Below are 27,584 nucleotides of genomic sequence, written 5' to 3' on the forward strand. Positions count from 1 at the left end.
GACAAAAGCAGGAACGTTCGCTGGGCGGAGACAGTTGCCGGCACTTCCGGGGGGAGGAGCGAAGCCACCCGGCTGCAAAAGCGGCGCCGGCCCTGCCACAGCTAACTCGCGAGAGGACGTGCAGAGGGAGGGTGGAGGGGGAAGACTGCCCCCACGCCGCCAGCACCGCCTGTCGATCACCTGGCCCCGCCCCACGCCGGCGCGCCCCGGGGCAAGCCCCGCCCCCACTCCTGGCCGGGCGGGAAGCGAACGCGCGCTCCCTCCCGTTACCCTCCGCCTGCGGGGAGGGCGGGGAAGGCGGGAGGCGCGCGCTCGCGTGCTGCGTGCTCGCGTACGTCGCTGGGGTTCGGCTGCGTCCGTCCCGCCGCTCGCCCGTTGCCGCCGCCGCCGCCGTCGCCGCGCTCTCGCTTCGCCGGCCGCCGCCTAAGGGGGGCTGGGGCCGGGCCAAGCCGCCGCTGCTGTTGCCGGGATGCCGCGGGTGTACATCGGCCGCCTGAGTTACCAGGCCCGGGAGCGCGATGTGGAGCGCTTCTTTAAGGGCTATGGGAAGATCCTGGAGGTGGATCTGAAGAACGGGTGAGGAGGGCAGTAGAGGGGTCGGCCGGGTGGGGACAGGGCCCCAGCGGTGGTGGGGAGGCCGCGGGGACGGGAGAGGGACGCCTGTTCGGCGTAGAGCTGCTGCCGGCCTGCTCCGCTCCGCCATAGTCGCGGCGCCTCGGGGGCGCGGGTAGGCCCTGGTTCCCACTGCGCCTGCGCGGGTGGGGGTGGTGGCGGGATAATGGGAGCGATGGTGAGGATCTGAGTGGGACGGGGAGAAGGAAAACCCGAGTGGGATTCGGGCTCCGGGCGGGAGGGTACGGCTCCAGGGCGCCGGCGAGGCCTGGGTTTTTCCTTCCCGGGCCCCGGCAGTGGGGCCTGGTTCGTCTCCGGCTAGGGACCGACCTTTCCCGCTCTTAGGGCTGCTGGAAATAAACAGGATTTCCTGCTCCCTTTTCACCTCTTGCCCAGTCTAATGGATCAGACAGTCACCACGCATCTTTCCCAAGGCCAGGAGCTCCGGAGGGAGGCCCTTTTTTGACTTGCATGTGTCACACTTTTTTGGGCGGGAGACTCGGGTTTGAGTGAGTAGTCTAGTGACAGTTTGGAAAGTATCGTCTTGCGCTGAAAGCCTTGGCCGTTCCCTCTACAAGGGTAATTTAAAGTCTTGATTCGTTATCTTTCAAACTTCGTACAGAGTTTCCATGCTGTGGTTTCCGTTCTACAACTTGCCAAAAAATTGCTTTGTCGTTGTAGAATTTGTTAGAGAATCGTGGCCACCCTGGCTAGCATCTGCGGGAACTAGTTAATGAGACGGAGATTCACAGCTCGAAATTGCTAACTTACTGCCTCCCCGGGTTTGGTCTGTTACTTGTATTCCTGATCTGCTTTAGCAAAGCAGGGCCAGCAGGGGCTATTTCGGGGAAAAGAGATGAGTCCGGCTTGGAGAAGATACTCAACGGGGAAATCTATGAGAACCAGGAAACGTTAGGTAGGACTTCAAAGACATAGGTATAAAAATTAAAAGAGTAGGGGGAACATTTTAGGGTACTAAACCTTGAGTGTTGGAGGAACTCTTGGCTTGTTTGGAAAAAAAAAAAGATGAAAGACATTTGCAACAGGTTTAATACGGCTACAGGTTTCTCTCCATTGTAATACTAGCAACTAACACTGGAGAAGTTATGAAAAATACCTAAGTGTAAGTTGCACATTTGAGACAAATTGGTAGCTTCCATATATTCATATTGTTGATTGGGTTTAAAAGTCACTTCAAAGTGATCGTTAGGAAGTATCACCTTCTTACTAAGGAAAATGTCCTGATAAAAGTGTTTATTATGGGGCGCCTGGCTGGCTCAATCGGTGGAGCATGCAACTTTTGGCACCTGGGTTGTAAGTTCAAGCCCCAAGTTGGGTATAGAGATTAGTTAAAATCTTTTTTTTTTTTAAGTGTTTATGAATAGTGATTTAGAGTAAAAGGGTTAGGAAATTACTCATTTGGTACAACAGCTTTTGGTTCTTAAGGAATTTACTAGACAAAGTGGGTTATTGTTGTTGTTGCTGTGATACATATACGAAAGATGAAGTGAAAACCCCAATTTTCTTCAGAGGCCAACTAAGTTGACAGAGTACATTTTGTGGGGAAAGCGTGGTTTTTGAAGCGAGACAGGCTTGGGTCAAATCCTAGCTTCACCACTTATTATCTGTGGGCAGGTTACTTCTGTGACTTAAGTTTTCTCGCCTGCAAGGAAAAGGAACATTAGAGATAATAATTGTAAAGCGTTTGGCTCATAGCTGTAAATGGTAGCTGTAATCAAATGGTTTTGACTGTGATCATTAGGAGACAGCTTTAGTGTCTGATAACATGAAGCGTATTTGTTAAGTTCTGTTTTCTAAAGTTACTCAAGTGATAGCGGGAAATGATTTTGATGTTAATGGTAAAGTGGTTAATGAAACAAATATGTTGATAACCCACCAACGAGATGTCTGCTACTGTGCTAAATGGATTGGAAAGAAAGAAAAATAGTTCTGCTGTTGAGTAAATTAAGTGTTGACTGTTATAACATGTACACTTAGAGTTAAGAAATGCTTGCTCTCACTTTAAACTCAAGTAAAACTTGGTTTGTTTGAAGAGATGTGTTTGAAATGGGCTTTGAAGAATGGAGTGGGGTTTGAAATAAAGTGTCTGGGAATAATGTATGTCATAACCGGTGATGAGGAGGTGGTCCAGTAAGGAACACTTTTGAGAAATAATGAGCAATCAAGCTTGGGTTAAGTCTCATGAGGGATTTGGAAATTGAACGACAGGAACCAGAAACATCAACTATAAGATTTTACAGTGAGCATCCAAAATCATGGATAGGAATTGAAAGGCTCTGTAAGGAGTAATTGAGCAATCTGGGAAATGGTGAGAAAGGACAAATCGTTACAGAACCCTACATACCTGAGTCTCTGAGTCTGGGAAACTATTCTCTTAGCAGATCTGCTGCTAAATCATGATATGTGTGAAATCTGTGATTGAAACTGAAGGTTGAAATGAGGAATGGGAAGTCATTTCAGGGATTCAGAGGCAGGTAAGACAATTAAACTGGCACACCTGGCAGCATTCAGTAATCGCTGCAGTGAAAAGTGACTGCTGAGCACAGGACCAATGGTGTAGATGGCTTTCAAGCAAGAATTGACTGGACTCAATTGCAAAAGTGCAGGAGTCTGGAAGGAAGGAGGAGGTACAACAGGAAAAGATGGCGTAATTTAGTAACATGTAAGCTTATGGCCCTGGACACTAAGAATAGTAGGTCTCCTTGAGAAGCATTTTTTTTTTAAGATTTTATTTATTTATTTGACAGAGAGCGAGAGAGGGAACACAAGCAGGGGGAACATACCTGGCCTGTAATTATTAGTAATCAAAACACTAAAGCAGATTTTGGATGGATAGGATTTTGATGAATTGCTCAAGAGTTTCACACTTGTACAAGTGAGATACATCAGTAGACAGTAGATACGTTCAGAATTAAATAGGCATAAAGTACTGGTATAATTGGAAGTTGACCAAATGAGAAAGTAGGTAAGCTCTCCAAAGGAGATTTAGTGTCCAGGAGAGGATTTTATGGATCCTCTTGGGATTTCAGAAAGTGTATATGCAGTAGTTCATTGCCTGCCATTTTAGTATTCCAGGGGACCCTAATCTAGATTGCCTTTATTTTAGAGAATTCCTAAAAAGGTTGTTCAGTTGGGACCACAACATGATTTAGATCTCCCAGGACCCTGTAGTCCACTCCAGGTGGTAGGTGTAGGGTCTCCTACATTCATACCTGCCACACTAACCCCAGCAAGAGCCGCTATGGGACCAGGGGTTAAGGAAACAGCAGCATTAGGAGTACCCGTCTGTAGCCTTCCAACTCTGGTAACTTTTGCTGCCTTTGATTATTTGTGAATTCTGTGGGCTTTTTTATTAATAAGTCATATGAAGAAGGTTTTTACTATTTAAAGATTTTATTTATTTGACAGAGAGAGACACAGCGAGAGAGGGAACGAACACAAGCAGGGGGAGTGGGAGAGGGAGAAGCAGGCTTCCCCCGGAGCAGGGAGCCAGATGTGGGGCTCGATCCCAGGACCCTGGGATGATGACCTGAGCCGAAGGCAGACGCTTAACGACTGAGCCACCTAGGCGCCCCAGTAGAAGGTTTTTAATATGGTAGTTTCTCTTGCCACAAAATCTTGTGGTTACAATCATAGATCTTTATATTTTAATTTTTCCATATCTTAGTTAATAAATTTAATTTATCATACCCTAAGATTATTTTACTTGCCTAGGAGCTGGACTCCAAATCATTGAGGTTATTTTGTTTTGTTTATTTTTAAGTTGGCTAAAGACATGAATTAAAACTCTACAGAGAAACTTGGCTATATATTTCACACCTGTGCTTCATATTACAGTGAAATTGTGAATACCCAGAATTGTCAGGGGGTGTTCTTGTCTGTTTGATTGGATTTACACAACTTCTTAAGTATTAGCAGGAAGTTATTTTCACCCTCCTTGAAAATCCCTTCAAGTAGAAGGACCTTAATTTTTTTTAATATGCTAATACTTTCAGTGAGTCAAAATTATTGGTTTTGTCCCTGATCACGTAGAGCATTGTTAGATTTTAGATACTGAGATGAAAACCTGCCAACCCCCAGACCCTACACAGGGATTCTCTCTGGTCCTTGATAGGAGCTTGTTTTGTTTAGTTTGTCTTTTCATTTTAAAGGGGCAATAACGGAAATATAATTAGTTTAATGTTCCAGGTTATTGGTTTCTGGTTAATTGAACTGTGGGAGATTATCTTCACCCACCACCGAATAGCGATAAATGCTTTATCATTTTTATGATAATGGTACAACTAATGAGTGCCAGGAATGACAAAGAAAAGGCAAACACTCTCCCTTTAAAAAGACCCCACCACCTTTTTGTCCACAGGCAGTTCTGCCCACAACAGTAATGGCACATTTGAACCCTTGAGGTCCAAGGCTTTGAATCTTTCTATTAAGTAAGGCATTTGGTTCTGGACTAATTTTATGATTATCTAAGAAGAGATTAAAACAGTTTTGTTTAAAGAAGCACTTGAACAACATTGTTTATACATAGTTAAAGACCCATTTTTAATTCCTATAGTGTTTCAAAATAGCATGTCTTTCTTACTGTAAAATTTTTCCATTTTACATAATACATATGTATTTATGGACAAAAAATAAAGATGACACTGTCTGCATTTTGAGACTGTCTTTTTTCATACACCCATGCTTTTCTTATGCCTCCCCATCTTTTCTGCAGACTTAGGGTCATACTGTACATCCTTTTTCTTTCTACCTAACAGCTTGATGTCTTTACCTTTGTCATTAAGTGTTCTCTGACAACTTGATTTTTAATGGGTTCATAGTATTCCCACATATCAGTGTTATTTATTATACATAATTAAAACCATGTTGCAAGACATTTAGGTTGTCTTTGGTTTTTTGCTAATTTATGCTTTCATAGCACTGAGGTAAATATCCTTTATGTAAATCTTGGGGTAGATTCCTGGATGAACCTTTGGAGTCAAAGTATATACACATCTTTAAGGCTTTTGCTACCTATTGGTTTCCATTACTCTCTAGACAGAGTATATTTTCACCTCTTGTGTTTAAGAGTTCATATTTTTCTGAACTCTCAACTAGGCTTCATTATAATTTTTTTAATATTACGATTTTTAATGAGAATGTTTAAAATTGCATATGAGGAAGTTATCTTGCAGCCATTAAGGCTCATCTGTTTAGCCTACCAGGCATAACAGATTCAAGAACTTTTTTTAAAAACTTTTTGACTGATTAGAAAATACATATAAAATCCTCTTAACATAAGGACTTTTTTAAAAGATTTTATTTATTATTTTAGATAGAGAGTGACCACAGAGAGTGCACAAGCACTGGCAGGGGGTGGGGGGAGGCACAGGGAGAGAGAGAAGCAGACTCCCCGCTGAGCCAGGAGCCCATCCTGGGATCATGACCTGAGCCAAAGGCAGACGCTTAACCAACTGAGCCACCCAGGCACCCCTAGCATAAGGTCTTAATGTGCAATTTTATGTCCCACTTTTTCTACCTAATTTATCTTGTGTATTTTTTCTGTTACATAAAGATCTTACATACATCATTTTAACGGCTGCAGGAAATTCATTGTACAGCTGAATCATGATTTACTCAACCATTTCTCTTAGGTCATCTCTAAATTCTGGTTGTTAAAATAATGCTGTGATGGGTATCACATGCATAAAACTTTGTATTTTTATCATTCCTTAAGACAGATTCTGTGTAGTAAAATTCACGTGTCACAGCAGGAAAGAACGTCTTCAAGGCACTCAGTGCATATAATGCCAAATAACTTTGAGAAAAGCTGTGTACCAGTGTTACTCTTGTACCAGCAGTGTATGGCACCTGTCATGGCAGCCTCATCAGCATCAGGCATACGTGTCGTTTCAGAGCTTTGCTAATTTCACAGGTGCAAGTGGTCTTATGTGTCTTAACCAAGAACTTTTTCTTAAATGAGTAAGAAATAATGAGAGAGAGGGCTATGGATTTAGTAGCATTCTTTATTAGTACTATAACCATTACAAATGTGACCAAGTTGGTTTTTGTTCTGCAATCTCTTGAACTTAGCCTATATCCAAAATTTAAATGTTACTTTTCTTTTTCCTGAGATATGGGTAATTTTTAAGTTTCTGTAATTTTGAAAAATCAGTGCCAAGAGACAACACCATGCTGCAATTTTGACCAAATGTTGCTAGCATAAATTCCCTGGCTTGATTGAGACTTCCACTCCGTGGTTCTGTAATAAACATTGTCTGTAATTATTCAGCCAAGTCATTTTAAACCCCTGTTCCTCAGTTTAATGTCTTGCACCTCCCTTCCTCATTGAGGGAGCATATGAATAAAAGGGCCATGTGAAATATTTGTCCCTTTTAAAAGGTAAGCATAGGATGTAGACTAGATAAAATATGATATGGGTTCCCGATATTTTTCTGGTTGCTTCCAAGTAACTTAAACAGAAAATTGTACTTTGAGCTTCTGTAAGAAAGATGCTCCTAGTATGTAAGAGAATACTATTGGGGATGGTCTTTATAAATTTGTAAGCTAACACTGAAATTTCAGAACTTTAAAAAACATTAACAGCATGTACTTGTGTAATTTATTTTTCAACTGCATATGCCAGAGCACTTTACTAACAAGTGTTGTCTCTAGTTTGTACTGATTGGGAAACTGAGGCATTGGGTCAATTAAGTGCCTGGCTGAAGGTTACAGAATGAGTTACTGACAACCCTGGAAGCTGAAGCGCTTTCTTATTCCCATACCAGATACAGCAGGAGCAGTGGCAGTCAAAGCCTCTCTCATGCTCTTTCCTTCCAGATGGTTCAGTCCTGTTGCTCTGGCACTTGCCTGCAAGGATGAGAAGGTAGTTAGGTTCCACAGCCTGTTCGGTCTTTAGTCTCTACAGAGTCTTCAACAAGCTAAAAAGTTACTGCCAACAATGAGACAGGTGGTAGTTTTTGTGACACTGGCCCTACACAGAAACTCTAGTGAAACTCTCGGGCTGTTCTTTGAAGAGCTGTAAGATGGTGTCAGCTTGGTCCTGGCTGACTGGGGTAGGATTTGTGCGAGCAGATGCAGTTAAGTGATCTCTGTCGCGTTATTGCTAGGGCTGTCTGGTCTTGGACTAACCTGAAGGCGAAGGATCAGGCTGTGCTCTGGATTTGCATGCCCCTATTTTGAGGAAATGCCCTCCGTGATCTTCCCTGCGTGTTGAGATGCAAGTCTGGAGGTCTCAACTGCAAATGATGCCTGAAGAAGCACCCGAAGGACGCTTGTAATCTTTCTATCAAGTCCCCCAGCCACGTCGTTAGGCCTGGATGCCAGAATGGGGGGCATTCGTAAACAGAGACCTCCAAGACCTAGAGAAAGTGGGGAGACCAAAGGAGGAGAGGAGGGAGGTCTGAATCCGGCCTTCAGGAATGGAAGAGGTGAGCAGGAGGCTCAGGCACGGGAGTCAGGAACCGCAGACCGGAAGCACTGACTCTGAGAAATTTATTTCATGTGGATGACAAGAAGCTGTTGATCCGTTAATGTTAAAAGAATTTGAAAATGTTAAAATACTTAATGAATTAAATGACTGATTTCAAGGGAAGGGCATCCCCTAAGAAATAGCATAGGAAGTGGCATCTTTAACCGAAAAGGAAAAGAAACTGACTGCAACGCAGGGACTGTGGAGTGGTTATGAGGGATATGGGAACAGCCAAGATGGTCCCAGAGGTATAACTTCTGAGAGGCTTTAACACCTGTTACCCACTCATAGTGCCATTTTAGAGGTAAGTATAAACTGGTTTTGTTTGTGGCTTTTGTGTGGAATCAAGTGGTGCTGTCCCCTGAGTATAAACTTTTATTTCACTTAGGTATGAGTAACAGATACAGTGTTCCTATCTTATGTCCCAAGAGGTTTTTTTTTTCTAAATTGGTAATATGACGTTCATCTCTTGAGGGTTTTTTTTATATATATATACATATATTTTTTAAATGCGTGATTGTCTTCATGAACTGTAGTGTGTCATCAGGGAATAGTTGACCCCTTTTCTTGTGGGATCTCTTCATTTACTCTTAGTGTTAATAAGTGTCACGAAATGGAAAGGCACACAGGTGTGATTGTTTCCCCCCTTACCCCCTTTGAAGAAAGCAGCCATGTTGAGTTTAAAATATCAGTGAAATACATTTTGTTGTGACGGGGGTTATGGTTGTAATGGTGATCCACAAATTATTCAGGAGTATGTTGCTTTCTGGGTGTAGTCCCATTTTATAGGGTGGAAATATGGTGGTAGCTTAATGAAAGCGAAATCGCTTAGCAACCTTAGGTTCATTTTGAAACAGTTCTGAATAGTTGAAAGGAATTGGCAGATAGGCCTGTAGAATGGTTACAAAGTAAGACTAAATTTGAACTTGATACAGATTCCTCTCTACCTCCTGCTATTCTGGAGGAATTTTGTTTTATTGCTTAGTATTTAGGGTACTGATTGTTTCTGTTATATTTTCTTCACCCCAATATGTGAGCATTCCTTTAGAGATGGGCTGGCATTCCCTTAATGATGTTACTTTTCTCTGTTTTCCTAGACTGGTGCTAAAGTTTTGATGAACTATAAAGTTTGGTAATTTTGATAGGTTTGGCTCCACAAGTAACTTAGAGAATAAGTGTTCACAACTTACTTGTATCAGTACTTATCAGATGCAGAAATGGTATTTCTTACCTTTTAGTATTTGTCGTAAGGTGCTAATATTCACATGGGCATTTCTCTTCCACAGCACATAATTTGACAAAACTGATTTTCCGTGCTTCTAGAGCTTGCATTTCTCAAACTGTGTCTGCTCTTTGGACCACATCTTTCCGTTACTGTATGGGAGGCAGTAGCACATGATAGTGTTGACTTTGGGCTAGAAAGGACTCCAGGTGTTGGGTAGCCTCGGCAAGTTCCTTCCCTGCCCTGAGTCTTAGTGTCTTCATCAGTGAGCTAACAGTAAACCTCAGAGTTGTGAAAATTATTACAAAGGAATTTGAAGAAGGAAAGAATTCTGGTGGGCTGGAGTAGTCATGTTAATAGTAGTTCGGAATTAAAATTAAATCAGATCTTAGATGCCTGTCATCTGCGAAGTACTTTCCTGGTTGCTGCTACAATCCTGGTGTAGTTGGAAGTCTGTAAACCTTACAGTATTCTTTGATTTCTGGTCCATTTTTTTTCCATACCATTCATGCTTCTATTTTTTGGTCCCAGTCACCATTCCTTACAAAACTAATTAAATGCATTCTTAAATACATAATTTTGTCAATATCCATTCACATCTACCACCTCTAGGCCCGACTCTCCGTCATCTCTATGCTGGTCTAATTTTTGCTGAGCCTTAAAACCAAAGACAGATTCCAGGGGTTGTTGTGGGACCTCCAGAATCGGGATTGCACAGAATAATCTTATTTTTCCTCTATTCTTCTAGTCTGTTATGTTCTGAACCCACACATGTTTTCGGAAGGACCAGATGGCTGACACTGGCTAATGGGAACCAAAAGACAAGAGTGAAAGTAACCTGGTTGTCACATACCCCAAGCTTAGAGGTGCCTCACCTTGCCCCAAGATCAATTTCTTTTTCTCTCTGGAGACTTTACCCCCACTTAACCAAAACCTTGAATACAACCTGGCTTATCTGAAGTTAGATTATCAAGTCAAGCAGCAGCATTTGTTAAATGAAAAGGGTTGTACTCAGGACTGTGCGAGAGAAGAAGCATCTGCCTTTACAAAGGCAGTGTAACCTGGTAGTTTAGAGCTTGAGTCTGGAGTCAGATGGATCTGGATTCAGATCCAGCCACACCACTTATGAGCTCCTTCACAGTGAACAGTAGCTTAGCCTCTCCAAGCCTGTCTTCTCATTTGTGAAATGGGAATAATCATAATAATAGTACATTCTTCACATACTATATGAGGAATGAATGGAATATTATGGATAAATTATTTACTGTGTGCCAGGCACTACACTAAATATTAGTCTTTGTTATTAAAGAGCACATAATCAAATGAGAGAATCCGCACAAAGAAAAAAGAGCAAGGCCTTGAAAGGCCATAGAAACATTGTCACGTAAAACATAAAATGGAATAGAAGTGCCAAAGCTAAAGAAGGTGCTCAGATGATTAGTCAGGCAAGTGTGTGAGACTTCGTAAAAAAGAGAATTCTCAAGTCTATGGAAGAAGATTGTTTTGCTTCGCCTTGTGTAATCAAGGCACTCGGGTTTGGAGAATGATGGAAACAAAGCTCTTTAGGAGTCATCCTAGACCTCTGAGTGAAAGAATAATCTAGGAGCTGGCTTTCCCTGCTGCACCCAAAGAGACAAGTTGCCTAAGTAAGAGTAGCCATATCCTGGAACTAAGGAAGCCCATCAGACAGGCAGAAGACGGCCTTGGGGGGCCCGGCAGATGAGAGAACTAGGGCCAGGCCGAACGGGCAGCCAGAGAGGACTCGTCAGGGGTGATCCCGAGTGCTGGGAGGAGACTAGTGCTCAGGGGCTCCAGGAGAGAGACCTCATGAGGTAGGTTTTCTTCTTTGAAGGTGGGGAAAGATCAAGTGCAGACTGAGCTGTGGCCAGCGCTTACAGACCAGGAGTCCACACTAGCTCTACTCAGAGAGCTCTTGGTGCGCGGGAGCTGCCAGTTTGCCGACGGGAACAGAGCCCCAGGCTGGGCACTGGTGAGCCCTGAAGCCGCCCCCCAGCTCTGCCACTCGGGGAGCACGGGTAAGTCATCCGCCTTCTCCAGGCCGCCCTGATGGCCAGAATGCCCAGAGCAGCCTCCTTCCTGTTTCAGGATAGGAAAGGGCCACAGGAACCTACTTCATGGGGTAGGAGCTCCTAGCCGCGGGTCGTGAACAGCCCTCTGACCGGAAAAGTCAAATTGCAACCATAGTCAGTGACCCAGAGCAGTGAGTGTGACACTGGCTAATTCTGCTTTGAGGGCCTGACCACTGCTTCCCTGGAATGTTGCAGGCCTCTGGAATTGGGGCAGTGGCCGTTCTCACTTGCAGGCTTTTCTCTGAGTTGGCCTCACCTGAGCAGTAGAGAACAGTCGCAGAAGTGTCTTTCTGCACTTTTCCAAGCATTTTATGCAGACAGCGAGGGTTACTGCTATTATTGCTGTCCTGTCAACATGTCCTGACTTCTTTCACCTCATAGGACCAAGTTGACTAAAGCGTAGGACCAACACTGAGTACTTTGAAAGAGCTGTTTGATTCCTTTTCACTGAATGCCATTTCTTTCAGGGTAGATTTAAGGGCTCTGCCCTTAAAGAACAGTGCTATTGACCCTAGTTTGAGGGTTCAAGCCACCCCATGGGTTAACTTCAACAGATGAAAATTTTTCCTTGGCTACAGCAACATCCCTAATCCTGACCAGCCATGGAGAGGTTCGGTTCTTACAAGGAAAATGAGTGAATGTGGGAATGGCTCACCACATTGGGAAAACAAAACTCACATCCTGCTGATGGTTGGCTGAGGACTGTCATGTCCACATACAAAGAAAAGCATGTGGCACAGTTGTAGGACAAAGGTGAGCAGAGATCTACTGTGAAAAGGGGCACATTTTTCTTATAGAGAGAACAACCAAGGCATGCCCCTCGGTAAGCAGTGTTGGTGGGTGATGGCAGGCACACGCATGGAGGCTTGCTTTCCCTTGCTCCTCATGTCCACTCCCCCTCAGTTAGCCAGCGCTGAGCACCCCCTTAGTCCTGCCCTGCCCGGTTAGCTTGGTCAGCATATCTCCAGAGCAAATCCTGCTCCTCATTTTTCAGAAGCAACTTTTCTCCAGTCTCCCTATTTAGTGAAGATGTCTGGAAGACAGAGATGACCCTAAGTCATTCTGAAAGAGGCGGGGTAGGCAGCACATCCTCTTCAGCGGGCCATGCAGAGTGGTATTTGGGACCATCAATAGAGATTATTAGGATCAGGGAAAGCCCCTTCCCCCAGCAACAGCACAGGTTCAGATGATAATTCTTGGGTGAAAAAGTATGATTAACATTTCTAAAAATGGAAGTCTTAGGGTAGTCTTAAAACCATGTCATTCCGGTTCCAGCATTTCCGAGTTCTGACTGATAGCCTGAGCAGTAGGGCAGCTGCTGAAAGGGGGCCACCAGAGCTGGCCGTGCTGGGAGCCTGCACTAAAGTTTAGAGCAGCGCACACAACTCATTGTGGCTTTGTTTATGCTGTCCACAAACCTGTCCATACGTGCTCAGAATCACAGTCCCCCCTTTTTAGGGAGAAAATGACAGGCATTCCCCGTTTTGGTTTGGTTTTTTGCTAAATCTGTCAGGATAAAATGTGACCCAGAGGAAAAGAGTTAGGGAAAAGGCAATAGCAGAGGAATGGTGAAGAAAGAAGTTTTTCTTTTAATTAAAAAATGGTGTGCATTTAATAGGCCATGCTTTTTGTTCTTTCACATAGGCATGGGTGGGGGTGAAAGACGTGACATCTGGGAAGAAAGCAAGAAAAAGCACATCGGAAGGTTTTTGTTTTATTTTTGCCAAGCCCTGCCAAGGAGGGATTTTTAAATTTGTGTTAGATTCATCCTCCTGAATTCCTTCATCTTCTTTAGGCTCATACTGGAATTACTGAAAGAGGGTGGGTTTTCACAGTAGAAGAGGAGGGGTGTCTGCAGCTGGAAAGAAATCTGTTAGGTTGTGTTTGTGAGGCTTACAGTCACGCCAGAGATGTGTATGCATCAATGTACACATGTCAGTAACATACAATGTGTATGCGTGCATGTGTGTATTTTATATCCCTCCTTATTTTGACAGAGTTCAAAAGGAGAGTACTTTTTGGGAGATTAGTTTCCATGTTATTTGCTGCAAAGCACAAAGGGATTTTAAGATCAATGTAGAAAGATCCTCTGATACTAGTTACCAGGGAGAGTTTTCTTTTCTTAAAGGCACTAAATTTGAGACAGTTTTAAAATTTAAAAATTAGAATTGGGACCCATACAATAGTTTTAAAAGAAACTTGAGATGATAAAAATTAAATTTATCCCTGTCCATCTGTCACTGTGGTATTCCTCTGATGCTACCAGATTAGTTGAAATTCTCCCATTTTAACATTACGTATCATACTTTTGACATTAGGAGAAACCTTAAGGATATGTAGTATAGCTTCTTTATTTCACGGATAAACTAAGACCTAGGAAAACAAAATGATTTAAATCTGCTTGTCAGAGTTGATTGATAGCACAACCAGGACTAGAACCCAGGCCAGTTCTTGCTGCTCCAGGCTGAATAGTTACGAGTTTGCCTTCTGGAGTCCAGCACGGGTTGGGAAGGCCAGCTCTGCTGTTTTATCAGGCAAGTTACTCAACGCTGTATGTCTCTGTTTCCTCATCCGTAAATGGCTATAGTAGTCCCTGGCTCTTGGGTATTGTGAATATAAGACAACATTGTCTAGTATATGGAGGTTACTTCATAAATGTTAAGTAACACTTTATTGTTACTATGTAGTCTTCCTGCCTTATTTGGGGAACCCACTCACTGCTTTAGTGAATGAAACAAAGTCATTCTTTCAGTGAAGCCGATCAGAATAAACAGGTGGTGGAAGCAACCACACTGATCTGGTCTTTACTTTGCTCTCAGAACAGGAGTCCCTATCAGGTGTGGTTTGTGATACAAGAGGATATTTGGTTTAATCTTCCCAAACCCACCCAGCATGCCCGTGCCGAGAGAAGTGACAGTCAACATGCCTGATTTAATCCTTGGACTGGACTTTGACGTAAAAACTTCCCAAATAGGGGGGCCTGGCTGACTCCATCAGTAGAGCACACCACTCTTGATTTTCAGGGTCACAAGTTCGAGCTCCAGGTTGGGCATAGAGTTTACTAAAAAATAATAATAATTACAATGAAATTTCCTAGAGTTTGTGGCCTTTCACAGAGTAGCCAGATTTTTTAATAAGTGACTTGGATATCCCAGACATGTGTCTACTAAGTGACCCACTTAGAAGTCAATATTAGAATTTACTTAACTAGAAATTTTAGAAATTATTAAGGAAGGACTGACTGTAAGGGCTATTTTCCTCTAATAACACAAATTGGTCCCTACAAGTCAGGGAAGAATTTTATTGGCAAGGTATGCCTTGCTTCAGCCTCAGCTGCAGAGAAAGATTAGTCTGTCTGAGCATTAGTTGTTTTTGTTTCTGTTTTTTAGATAATTGTGTCTCCATTTAACAGACTGTCATTACTTTCCTTCCAAGGTCAGAATAGGTTCTGCGTGAAAGCCTTGGAACACAGTGAGCACGCACAGGGGGATCTTTGAGTCTGGGAGGATGCATTTTACCACATAGGTCTGACAGAAACATCACCTGTTAGTAACAGAAGTTGGGCTTTCTAGTTCAGACAATTGGCAGAGCTTAGGGTCTTGCATTCCCTGACCCTCGAATAGTTGTAAACCCTGATTATTTTGAAGAAAACCGTTTGGGTATGTCTGATTTGTTCAGTCTTTGGGAGTCAGTGTTGCCCTTCGGACATCACATTAGATGAGTTCGGGGCAGTGAATGATGCTGAGCCAGCATGCCACTCTTAGAGGGGCACCGGGGCATTTCATCACGCCCGGGGTGAATGTTTTCTCACATAGCTCTTTACTTGGCATCAGGCATAGGAGGCCAAGAGCAGTGATGCTGTGGGCAAAGCAGACCTGTGACCAGTCTTGACAACTAAATTAAGGAAGGTACTTTTGGGGGCAGGGGAGGTTTTTATGATCTATCAAGAAATAAACCTAAGTAGAAGGAAGATTTGATTTTTTTTATTTGCTTTTTTATTTAGTTTGGTCGCTCAAAATGACAGGACAGCTTTCCTGCTATCCCACTCTGCTTAGGAAAGGAAAAGGCAGCTGCAGTATATTATCAACGATAGATTCTCAGTGACTGTAAAGCAGTTTTTAACATAGTAAGTCAATATTGGGAGAGGCTTTACTTGCTTTGTCAAATATGACATGTTCAGAATCACTCTACTACACTGCACAGCAATTCCAGCCTCTGGAAGCATCAAACCATGTTTTAGGTTTCATAGCCCCCAAATTGAGCCGGGTGGCTTCTGAATTGTGCTACTGCAAAACGTTTCCTATCGAACAACTGAATGTGTCTGTGTTCCATTTTTTTTTAATGGAGTTGAGATTCGGTAACTTGAAGTTTGAATGCCACTCATAGACATTTCAGTGTGTAAAGAACCCTCCAAAGTTGTCAGCCATTCACTGTCACCTCTGGAGAGTCTGGTTGGAAAGGAACTCTTCAGTAAAGGGAAAATCCCGCAATTCCGAGTTTCTCTCATTTAACATGTTGCTGAATGCAGCATTACATGCTAAGGAAACTGGAATAATGTCGGTCAGGCTGGATGAACTCCTGGCAAGCCTTGTAACCTGTTTTTAGTTCCAGTCCGTTTAGACGCAGCGGAACACTGGTCAGTGTTTGCCTGTGTACGCAGCTTTGTTAAAGACATTGCTTGTGACTTTCCTTTGTGATTAGGTATGATCATTAAGATGGTTTTGGTTTTTAAATATAGGCAGTGGTCACAAAGGTAGACTTCACAGCTGTGTTGTTAGACCAAACTGAAAGTTTATTGATAACATAGTTTATAGGGTGTTTGTTTAACCTTATTTATGAATACCTTACACATTTTGCTGTTCAGTTTTGTTAAGTTGTGTTCTTTAACAGGCATGAATAGGATTCAGGGGGGAGGGAGCTTTCTTTCAGATATGTGAAAAACAGCAAACCTCTTTGTTGGGAAATTCCTAGCAGTGCTGTATAAAGTTTGCACAGTCATATATAGGTTTTAGAAAATTCCAGCTTACCTAAAACTTCCTGGAAATGAATTTGCAAAATCACGAGGAACGGAATAGATCTGATTTTTTTTTCTCACTGATAATTCTAGAACAGTTAATTCATTTGTGATTAATTTGTTTAGGTAGAAGAACAGGAACTTCAAAAAATTTTTTTTCCTTTCACTGAGATTTGAGGTACTGTGAGTTTTTTACTTGGTATGTTATTCCAAACATGACTTAACAGTTAAGATGCAGTGCCTGGATGTAGGTCTAGTTGTTCTTGAAGCTCTCATTTGGGGCTAAAGCTAAAAAAAAAAAAAAAAAAAAGAGTTTTTATGTGACTTAAAAGGGCAAATACTCAATGTTATAGAGTCACATATTTTGATCCTTCATACCAAGCATCCCTCTGGAGGTCTCTGCAGCTGCCACCAACTACTTGGGGAACAAAAGAAATGGTCTCTGTGTATTTAGCCAGCCTCCTACTAGAAAGACAGGAGTCTACCTTGAGAAGTCTCCCTATCCTCTTGCGGTGCCTGTTGGCACAAAGCAAGTGGTTTCAGCCAAAGGGAAGAGAAAGGCGATCCTTAGTTTGCAAAACCCACCTAACCTTTGCTAAGCATGACCCTCATTGCTTTCTCTTTAATGGTAGTGAAGCTGGATGTCAAAATGGTGCCAACCAGGATTTTGTTTGCTCTCTTCTAGATATGGGTTTGTGGAGTTTGATGATCTGCGTGATGCAGATGATGCTGTTTATGAACTAAATGGCAAAGACCTTTGTGGTGAGCGAGTAATTGTTGAGCATGCCCGCGGCCCACGTCGAGATGGCAGTTACGGTTCTGGACGCAGTAAGCATTTAAAAGGGCATTTGTATCTGCCATACATGCCTTTGTTGTTAAATGTTAATTTTTTAAGTAATTAATTAATTAATGTTACACTGAAATGTATTGCTATTTAAGCTATTTGTTTTATAAATTATGTATCTTTTTAAATGTAAAATTGCAAATAAACATCTTTGATACTGTTTAATTTTAATTTAATTAATGACATAAAGTTCTTGTTTTAATACTTTATAAATATGTTTAATGATGTGTGTTTGTGTTGTTGTTTTTTTTCTCTGTAATGCAATTGTTTAACATAGATTTAACAAAGACCTCAATGTTTTAATTAAAAGAATCCTTTGAGGCTAAGATGACTGCCTGTTCCATTTGCTGACCTTGGGTTACCTTTCCATGCGTGGCTCTTTGAACCATTGTGGCCCTTGGCTGACCAAAACAGGAAGCCATGTGACGACCGCAACCTTTCCCCATTAGACCTGGGTGGTGAGGATCCCAAGGGTTAGACACAGATGAGATTAAACTGAAATAGGTGCCTGAAAATCTTTTTTTCGTATAAAATATTCACAAAAACTTTAATCACTGTGAGTAACACCAGTAACTGATGTAGTAATTTGGTTACTTATTTCTAAATTGTTAAATTGTTAATAGTTTTAATTTATGCATGTTAATTTTAAATATAATATTAATGAATATATATACTTACCATTTTGTAAATTAAATTAAATTTCATGTTTAGTTGATTGCTTTTTTTAAAAAAAATTCTAGTTTAGAATTAAGGGGCGGGTATTGAACTAAAATATCTGTGCTGTGTGGGGCGGGGCTAAGTGGTACACTTAAGGGGAATATGTGCTGTGTCACTTTTTCCTTTTCCTCCACTGAAGTAATGTTATCTATTTGAACCTTCCAAAGGTGGATATGGTTATAGAAGAAGTGGCCGAGATAAATATGGCCCTCCCACCCGTACAGAATACAGACTTATTGTGGAGAATTTGTCAAGTCGGTGCAGCTGGCAAGACCTAAAGGTTTGGGCCTCATTAACCTTCTGGGATAAGGTTGGGGAGGAGTTATGCTTGGGAAAGAGATAATTTTATGCCAGCCCACGCGAACACAGAAAGTAATGGTATTATATGCTTGAAAGCTTTTCCAAAGCTTAGAAATTCTCTAAAGGTTCTAGGGGCTCCTGGCGGGCTCAGTCAGAACATGTGACTCTTGATCTCGAGGTTGTAGGTTCAGGCCCCATGTTGGGTGTAGAGATTGCTTAAAAATAAAATCTTCTTGAAAAGTAAAAATACAAATTTTAAAACCTTCCATAGGAGTACAAAAGACATCAGAATCTCACTATTACTGTACATTAGGGGTCCATCACTCTAAAGACAACCTATGTTAAATTTTCCACTGTGTCGGGGTGTTGTAGAGAGAGATGCCATTGTAGTTTCTCACCATCAAAAGAAAAAGTTACCACCACCAGTGTTTCCTGCTGACATTAGCTGTAATATGTGCGTTTGTGTCTGCTTCCATTGTAGCTCCTCCTTGCTGAAAATGATTGGCTCATGTTCTTTCATAAAGTTTTGTTGTTGTTGTTGTTTTTCCATGGAATATTCATCCTGAAAGAGTTTTAAGGTCAAAGATTAAGGTCCAGGTGCTGTGTTGACCATCCAGTGCACTGATGCCAGCTTATTTTTTGACAACTGTTTTTAAGCTCAGTAGGGAAGAAAGGCTTGAGCAGTGTCTTAACCTGGATGGTAGAAGCATAGAAGAAGAGGATAGTCACACTTCGCACTCTCACTTCTCTAGTCCATCATTAAACAAGTCCTCTGTAGCATAACGAGTGAGTATATTTAGGTTCGGCAAAAAGTAGTTAGGGATCTTACATTCATGTGGTTTTAACTCATTGATGAAAAGCAATTTTACATCCTTTTCCCTCCTTTTTAAATTTGCTCCCAACAGTCTTTAAATAACAAAGACGAGATCCAGAAAAGGTTCGCACGTTGGTCTTAGCACAAGAGGCAGGAGTAGGACCTAAGCCGGCGATTCTTCCAGCACTTGGTGCAGCTGTCAGCAGTAGAGGCGGCCCTCCTGGAGTGTCTGCTAGCAGGCCTGTGCTTGCTGCAGGAATGGCTCCAGTGTTCTGAGAGTGTAGGGTTAAATGTTTTGGGTAGAAACTGGGAAAGGCTTTCAGACTTTTGGTTAAAATGAAGTTTAGCCATTGTCTTCAGTTGATTTTATACTTCTGTACCTTCGGTAGTTTCACTCTCTGGAAAGGAGAGTAATAGAGCAGATTTCCTTGTAGGTCAGAGCAGACTTAAGAACAGGGTTCTGGAGCCCACCTCTCGGCCGTGAATCCCCGCTCTGCCACCTGTCAGTTATTTTACTTTACCTAGTTAATTTTCCTCTTGTGCCTCATATTTTTCAACTATAAAAATGGGATTAATACTCATTTTTACTCAGAGTTATTGTGAGAATTGAATGCAATTCAATATAAAAAGCCCAGGAACAGTTCCTAGCACAATAAATGCTAGCTGCTAATCGAGGAAATGCAAAAGTAAATTTAAGGGCTATTGTTTGTTTTTAAAATGTATAAATTTGTAACACCCAATGATGTTGGTGTTGAGATGAAGTTTATATAGTAGTCCACCTCCAGAGGCATTGATAATTGGTAGTTTGACCTGTCAGGTGGGGTAGGTAGTATTAATTCAGATTCTGAAGTCTGTATATTCTACTTTTCTGTTCTGCAAAATGGAAATTATTGTAACTACCTCATGTTAAGACTTTAATTAAATCATGCCTGTCCATATAATAAATCTTTAATAGTTAGCTGCTGTAATTTGGAAGTGTGGAAGTATAAAACAGAAGTAGTGACATTCTTCAAGCCCTTTTACTAGAGTTATCATACATCTCAACCTGTCCAAGACAGTCCCAGTCTTGGCATAACTTAATAGCATCTTCATTCAGTCTCAGAGGTGTCCAAATTTGGGTGATAAATTATATGAAAGCCCTGTTTTTTACCCAGAACTCCCACTCCCGCAAATAATTCAGTTGAAGGAATTTTCGGCAAAGATGTTCCCTTGCTGGATTATGAATAATAGCAAGAGACTATATATAACCTGAAATTCCCAACAATTGGGAAATCCCCAGAAGTACTGCTGGGCACACTAATTGTGAAGATTGTATGTTAAGACATGTAAACATTTTGGGCGCCTGGGTGGCTCAGTCGTTAAGCGTCTGCCTTCAGCTCAGGTTATGATCCCAGGGTCCTGGGATCGAGCCCCACATCCGGCTCCTGGCTCAGCGGGGAGCCTCCTTCTCCCTCTCCCTCTGCCTCTCTCCCTGCTCATGCTCTCTCTCTATCCCTGTGTCTCGAATGAATAAATAAAATCTTAAAAAAAAAAAAAAGACATGTAAACATTTTATGATGTAATGAGCAAAGAAGGTATTGAATGGCATGCGTTCGGAGGAAAGTAGTAACAAAAACTGCTGTTGCGTATTTATACATTCCACAAATGGTTTATTAGGTATGTACTACATACAAAGAAATACGGGGAAATTAGCTATAAAGCCTTAAGTTTTAAATTTATCTAAATGTCATGGTCTTTTCAATACTAAACTGATCTCTTATCTGTACATCACTTTATTTTTTTTTAAGATTTGTTTATTTTAGGGCAGGGGGAAGGGGCACAAGGAAGGGGGGAGAATCTCAAGGCTCGATCTCACGACCCTCGATCTCTCACCCTGACATTATGACCTGAGCCAAAATCAAGAGTCAGATGCTTAACCGACTGAGGTATCCAGGCACACCCACACTTTATTTTTTTAAGTTTTTGTTTCTTTATTTGTTTCTTTATTATTAATCTCTACACCCCACATGGGGCTCAAACTCAGGACCCCAAGGTCAAGAGCCAGTGCTCTTCCAACAGAGCCAGCCAGGCGCCCCTTGTACAGCACTTCAGTATTTATCCAGCACATTAGTTGTATTCTCCCACTTGATTATATTAACTCCCCAAAGAGAATGAGTAGTGAAGGGACGTGGGTTGTCATTGAACCTCTGAAGCCAGAGCTTGACAGTACTGTTTTGTTGCCTTTCTTTGTTTTGAAGAAATGATATAACAGTAATTTCATTTTTTTTAAAGTTTTATTTATTTAAGTAATCTCTACACCCAGCGTGGGGCTCAAACCCATGACCCTGAGATCAAGAGTCACATATTCTTCAGACTGAGCCAGCCAGGCGCCCCTACCAGCAATTTTAAGTAAAACGGAGGTGCTGATCTCGTAATCCCTTTATGGATTTTTTTATACAACCCTAGATAGTTGTTAATATTTATACATGTTTTTAAACAAGGATTTATAATGAAATGTAAAAGACCTTTTACATTTACTCATATGGTAACATGAACGTCTAATGCTGCTATAAACAAAAAACTTGCCACTATAAAATTTAGAAAATGATAGTTAAAAATGTTTATATTCACACATAACAATTTAAAGGAATAAATATTTATTGTCTCTACCACTCACCTGATGCTTTAAAGAACTTTACTAAATGGTTGGTATGTAGATGGAAATAAAGAGTAAACTTCATTCTGAAGAAAACTAGTTTTTCTTCCCAAAGGGAAAACTTTCATTATGATAATTGCATTAGACATTTTAGCAAAATGTATCATAACCCATTGAGTGATTTTTCTTTTTTTTTTTTTTTTAAGGATTACATGCGTCAGGCAGGAGAAGTGACCTATGCAGATGCTCACAAGGGACGCAAAAATGAAGGGGTGATTGAATTTGTGTCTTACTCTGATATGAAAAGAGCTTTGGAAAAGTTAGATGGAACTGAAGTCAATGGCAGAAAAATCAGATTAGTTGAAGACAAGCCGGGTTCTCGACGACGCCGGTCCTATTCCAGGAGCCGGAGCCACTCAAGGTACCGCTGATGTCTGCGTGTCCGTGCTCGCTGTCAGCCCGTTAATGAGTACATAGATGGGTAATCCATTTCCATTCTCCTCTTGAATTCTTAGTACATGGTTTTGTCTGGTTCGGTAACTCTGAACTTTGAACTGAACATTTATTTGTAAAGCTCTTGAACTCTTACAGCATGAGTACAAATCGAACTTCTTTCTCTGAGGCAGTTACCAGTGACCTATTTTCAAATTTTTTCTTTGATACCCCAAATCATACCCTTATTGGGGACAAACATGGCGAGTAGTCCCTTGGTTTACTTTCCCAAAAACCACCTACTCAAGAGTGGAGACTTCCTTATTCAGCAACTGCTCTGCACTAGGCCAGGCACTTGTGAACGAGACAAATATGGTCCATGCCCTCATGACACTCAGCCTAGTGGAGAAAACAGGCATTGAGCAAATAATGACCATTGTGATAGGTGTATGGCAAAGGACATGCACATAGCACTAGTTTGGAGAACTGACAGGGGGCTTCTCTAAGGACGTGTCATAGATGCTGAGCTCTAAAGGAGAAGCTGGAGATGGCAGGCGGAGAGAGGATTAGTGCCCTTCTTCTCGCAGAGGGCAGCAGGACAAGAGCTGCTTGAGATGATGCAGAGAGGGGCCAGAGCCTGCGAGCCACGGGCCAGGGTAAGGATTTAAGAGCAGTGGGAAGTCACTAGAGACTTCTAAGCTTTTCAGGTTTGGCTTTGTTTTTTAATTTTTTTCTTAAGGAAAATTTCAAATACATAAAGCATTAGAGAAAATAGTTTTGTGAGTGCTGAATTCCCTTAGGCCTGCCCCCCATCCAGCTGTATCACTTGTTATTTTGCCAGTCTTGCCTCCCCACCACTCCCACTGCCTCATTTTTAGGCAAGTCTGGGCATCCTGTCATTCTACCTGTAACTCTTCCAGTGTGTATGTCTAAAATCTAAAATCATGATGCCGTATTACAGCTAGCAAATTTGTATTCACATTTCCCCAGTTGTCTCAAATATGTATTTTTGCAGTTGGTTTGTTCATATTAGGATCCCAACTAGGTCTGCACATTGCCATTAGATGGCATGTCTCTTAATTCTTTTTTTAGTCACTGGTATGTCCTCCTTTGTCCTTTTTTTATTCTCCATATGCATTTAGTCTTCACAGTTGCCTGCTTTGAAGATTTTCTCCTAGTGGAGGTTTTTCGGATTGCATCTTGTGGTGATATTTATCATGTTCCTTTATCCTACCTCCCATATTTCCTATAAACTCATAGTTAGATCTTGAGGCGTTTAGATTAAGGTCAGTATTTTAGCAGGTGTACTTCATAAGTAGTACTTTATACCTCCTGTTGCATTGGGCTCCCGTGTGGTGTCTGGATGTCCCACTGCGAATGATGGGGGAGAGCACATCAGTGTGTCTAGGGCTGTGAGCCTGAGCCGTCCTCACGGAGCTCTGCAATAGTCTGCCTGACAGTCTTAGCGTCTGTTGATCCTCCCTCCCTGGAGCCATTCAGTCACTGTTGCCAGGTGATGACTTTCTAACTTCCTCATTTCTTTTTGCATTTAAAGGCTGTAATTCTATCAGTGATGATTTCCACTCTTGTTGCTCTCAAATACAATTTATTTAGGAAATGCAAAATAAAAGTTTGACACCTTTATTTACCAACTTTTAGAATTTTTTTTTAAAGATTTTATTTATTTATTTGAGAGAGAATGAGAGATAGCACGCACGAGAGGGAAGAGGGTCAGAGGGAGAAGCAGACTCCCTGCTGAGCAGGGAGCCCAACGCAGGACTCGATCCCGGGACTCCAGGATCATGACCTGAGCCGAAGGCAGTTGCTCAACCAGTTGAGCCACCCAGGCGCCCCCAACTTTTAGAATTTTAAATGTGCCCTAGAGGTAAGGGTGAGGGTGGTGGTTTAATAGTAATATCATTTTGAATGAGTTCTCAGACGTTGATGTGTATTTAATGTTTCATCCACTGCAGCCAATTTTTTATGCTCAGATTGTTGTCTTTGGTCATTGGGAGCCCTTAAAGTTGGCTCCTGTGTCTTCAGTATCTTGGTTTTGTTTGGTTTTCAGATGAATATGCTTCACAGTGTATTTTCTCAAGCTTTTTATTGCGATCATTTTCAAACATCAGATTTGAAAGAACAGTTCATGAACACCCGTGTACCCTCCTTCTGGCTTCAGTTGTTAGGATTTTGCCATCTTCTCTCTTTTCTTTGTATGTGTGTATATTTGTGCATGTACCCTATACATTTACTTTACTGTAGCATTTTAAGGGAAGTTGAAGACCTGATGCTTCACTCCTAAATACTTCAGCATGTGTCTGCATGAATGAGGATGACCACATTTACATTTTCTTACCTAAGAACCGCAGCAGCGATTCCATAAAGTCATCTTCTGTCCGGGCCATTTTCAGATTTCTCCAGTGCTTCCACAGAGGTCTTCATTTTTTTCCTGACCAGAATCCAGTCTAGTTTTGCATTATAAGAGGTTGTGTTAGGTCTCTTTGGTCTGAAGCAGTCCCCTCTTCCTCCCTGCCCAGCGACATTGACTTTTTTTTTTTTTTTTAGTAGTATCCCACATTCTGAATTTTCTGTTTCCTCTTGGCATCAGTGAACTTATACTTTATCCCCTGCTTCCCCTAAACTGGAAGTTAGGTCTAGAGAGGTGTGATGGAGATACAGGTTAAATGTATTTGGCAAAAGTCCTTTCGTAGATGGTGGTGCTCAGCAGTCTTCGCACGTTTCCCTCTTTCTGCCCTGATGAGATTTTCTAGGCCCATCTTATGCATTCCCTGCCCTGCTCTTGGAATCAGTCATTTCCCCAGGAGTCCTGGTTACTGTGGTAGGAGCTAAGCAGAGTTCACAGTCTTGGCCTTCTAAAGATTTTTTTTTTTTTTTAAGAGCTTGGGTGTGTTTTTTTTTTTTTTTTTTTTTAAATGGCTCTCTGGTCACAGTGAGTGAATCGGTAGGTAAAGGGCAGAAGTGTTCAGAGGAAGGCTAGTAAGGAGGCTGTTGAGGGACCAAGACAGATGGTGGTGGCTTGGGCAGAGGCAGAGGCAGAATCATTAGTATAGAAGAGGACGAGGGGGAGAGGAGAGAGTCCGGGGTGGCTACGGTTTCTGGTGTGAGGAACTGGGTAAGTAACAGTGGCACCGGCCGAAAGAAGGAAGGAGCCCAGCAAGAAGAGTGGGTACGGGGAAAGCGGTTCAGGATCGGAGGTGCTGAGTTTCAGGGAAGCCTTGCAGGTGGGATGTTTGCAGGTACTGGATCCTTGGACCTGGAACGGTGTGGAGGGTTCTCTTTCACCTTTGAGCCTGGACCCAGCCAGTGCCAGACCTATTTTCCGATAAAAAATGCCTTACTGTTCAGCCAGCCTTTTGTCCGCAGGTGTTAGAGAATGCTCTCTCCCCCCAGGTCTCGTTCTCGAAGCAGACATTCTCGTAAGAGCAGGAGCCGGAGCGGCAGCAGCAAGAGCAGCCACTCGAAGAGCAGATCGCGGTCCAGGTGGGCCTTCCCGGGTGTGAGCAGGGCGGCCCCGGGGCTCTGGCCGAGCTCGTGTCACCCGTCTTCCCTCGCCCCAGGCCCTCCAGCTGGGGCCACAGTCGGGGTGCGGAGGGCGGTCCTGCACCGGTGGTGGTCCCCCCCCTTCCCCCTTCCCCCTTCCCTCACTTCCCAGGCTGTCCTGGCGGGCAGCGTGAGGCCGCGTGCAACCCCGTGCGACCCCGACGCCTGTGTCTCCTTAGGTCGGGCTCCCGTTCCCGCAGCCAGAGCCGCAGCCGCAGCCAGAGCCGCGGCCGCGGCAGGAAGGAGAAGAGCCGGAGCCCCAGCAAGGGTGACAAGAGCCGCAGCCGCAGCCGCAGCGCCGACAAGCGCCGCAGCAAGAGTGACGACCAGGCCGGAGACAAGATCCAGAACAGCGACAGTGCCGGGAAGCCCAAGAGCCGGAGCCCCAGTCGGCACAAAAGCCAGAGCAGAAGCCGGAGCCGGAGTCAGGAGAGGCGAGCGGAGGAGAAGCGGGCAAGCGGGAGCAGAAGCAGGAGCAAGGAGAAGAGCCGCAGTCAGGAGGAGGGGCCGCACCGCAGCCGCAGCCGCAGCCGCAGCCGCAGCCAGGACAAGCGGAAGGGAAGGAAGAGGAGCCGGGAGGGCAGCCGCAGCCGCAGCCGCAGCCGCAGCCGCAGCAAGAGCGAGAGGAGCAGAAAGCGCGGCGGCAAGCGCGACAGCAAGTCCAGCGGCAGCAAGAAGAAGAAGAAGGAGGACGCCGAGCGCTCGCAGTCCAGGTCGCGGTCCCGCTCGGCGTCCAAGGAGCGGGAGCACGCCAAGGCCGAGGCCGGCCAGAGGGAGGGCCGAGGGGAGAGTGCAGATGCCGGCACCAATCAGGAGACCCGGTCCAGGTCGAGGTCCAATTCCAAGTCCAAACCCAACCCTCCGTCAGAGTCGCGCTCCAGATCAAAGTCCGCTTCAAAAACCCGCTCTCGGTCCAAGTCCAGATCCAGGTCCGCGTCCAGATCGCCGTCTCGGTCTAGATCCAGGTCCCACTCGCGGTCCTAACTGGCTACGAGCACAGCTGGAACTCCCCGAGAAGTCTTTTGTACATGTTCGGTCGCCGTAGCACAAGTGATCCAAGTAGAACAGACGTCACTGCTGTACATTTTTAACTCCCCTAATGGTGTGTCTACAGTTGTTCAATCTAAGTGCTTCCTCTCCGTAAAGCCTCCTGGCTCCAGGCCTTCCTGCTCGACTGAAAACGATCTTCTCTTTGAAAACCCCCTTTACTCATGGCCCACAGTAGAATATCCAAACCGCCGCGGCCCTCAGCCTGGCCCTTCCTGCAGGGAGCTCAGTACCTGGACGGCTTTCAGGCTGGAATGCTGACATAGGTAGGTACGGTGAGTTCAGCCATTTTTGCCCTCGAATTGATGCCCTTTGATGTTTGCCATTTAGTGAAAGTGCGAAGTCTTAAGTTTCCTACCACTTTGGTTTCATACTTTTGGACTTAACAAAGTTATGAATAGCACAGTCGAGGAAAATTGATACCTGCAGTAACCCATAGGAAATAAACTGTAGAGTTCCATATTCTGGTATTGTGATTATATTGTTTTATATTAAAAAAGAAAAGAAAAGAATTTTTTTTAATTTTATTTTTCCCCGTCTTGCAAAGTATAGTGACCCCTGTTTCCATTAAATTTGAATAAAGACTATTTTTGCTTGACAAAATTTCACAGTGTTTGAATCCAAGTTGCATCTCCTGACCTATCTCGGTATTCCTTTTGTTAGCATAAAAAGCTCAGAGTGTCACGTTTCTGGATATCACCCGTGACGTGAGTGGGTAGGGTGCCAGCCTTTATTCCTAAAGGATTTTTCTCACCCAACAGAATAAAGGCAGATTTCTTAGGAATTTACAGTCCTTCCTCTCAA

General features: G+C 43.2%; 1 protein-coding gene across 1 annotated transcript; it reads left to right on the forward strand.

The window, feature by feature from the left end:
- The first annotated feature begins 330 nt into the window (after nt 1–330).
- SRSF4 (serine and arginine rich splicing factor 4) lies at nt 331–27,242 on the forward strand. The gene is made up of 6 exons (XM_028113712.2): nt 331–576; nt 17,116–17,258; nt 18,159–18,271; nt 21,947–22,161; nt 25,584–25,673; nt 25,913–27,242. Exons 1-6 carry the CDS (start codon nt 470–472, stop codon nt 26,715–26,717), a joined length of 1,473 nt encoding a protein of 490 aa, XP_027969513.2. The 5' UTR covers nt 331–469; the 3' UTR covers nt 26,718–27,242.
- Nucleotides 27,243–27,584: the final 342 nt, after the last annotated feature.

Source organism: Eumetopias jubatus, unplaced genomic scaffold (genome assembly GCF_037043125.1).
Source record: "Eumetopias jubatus isolate StellerSeaLion01/CBP00866 unplaced genomic scaffold, mEumJub1_p1.0 scaffold_4, whole genome shotgun sequence".
In the NCBI taxonomy this organism is placed as follows: domain Eukaryota; kingdom Metazoa; phylum Chordata; class Mammalia; order Carnivora; family Otariidae; genus Eumetopias; species Eumetopias jubatus.

Coding starts and splice junctions, on each gene's coding strand:
- SRSF4 (XM_028113712.2), top strand. CDS start 470: ATGCCGCGGGTGTACATCGGCCGCCTGAGTTACCAGGCCCGGGAGCGC. Junction 577..17,115: donor GAGGTGGATCTGAAGAACGG/GTGAGGAGGGCA, acceptor GCTCTCTTCTAG/ATATGGGTTTGTGGAGTTTG. Junction 25,674..25,912: donor AAGAGCAGATCGCGGTCCAG/GTGGGCCTTCCC, acceptor GTGTCTCCTTAG/GTCGGGCTCCCGTTCCCGCA.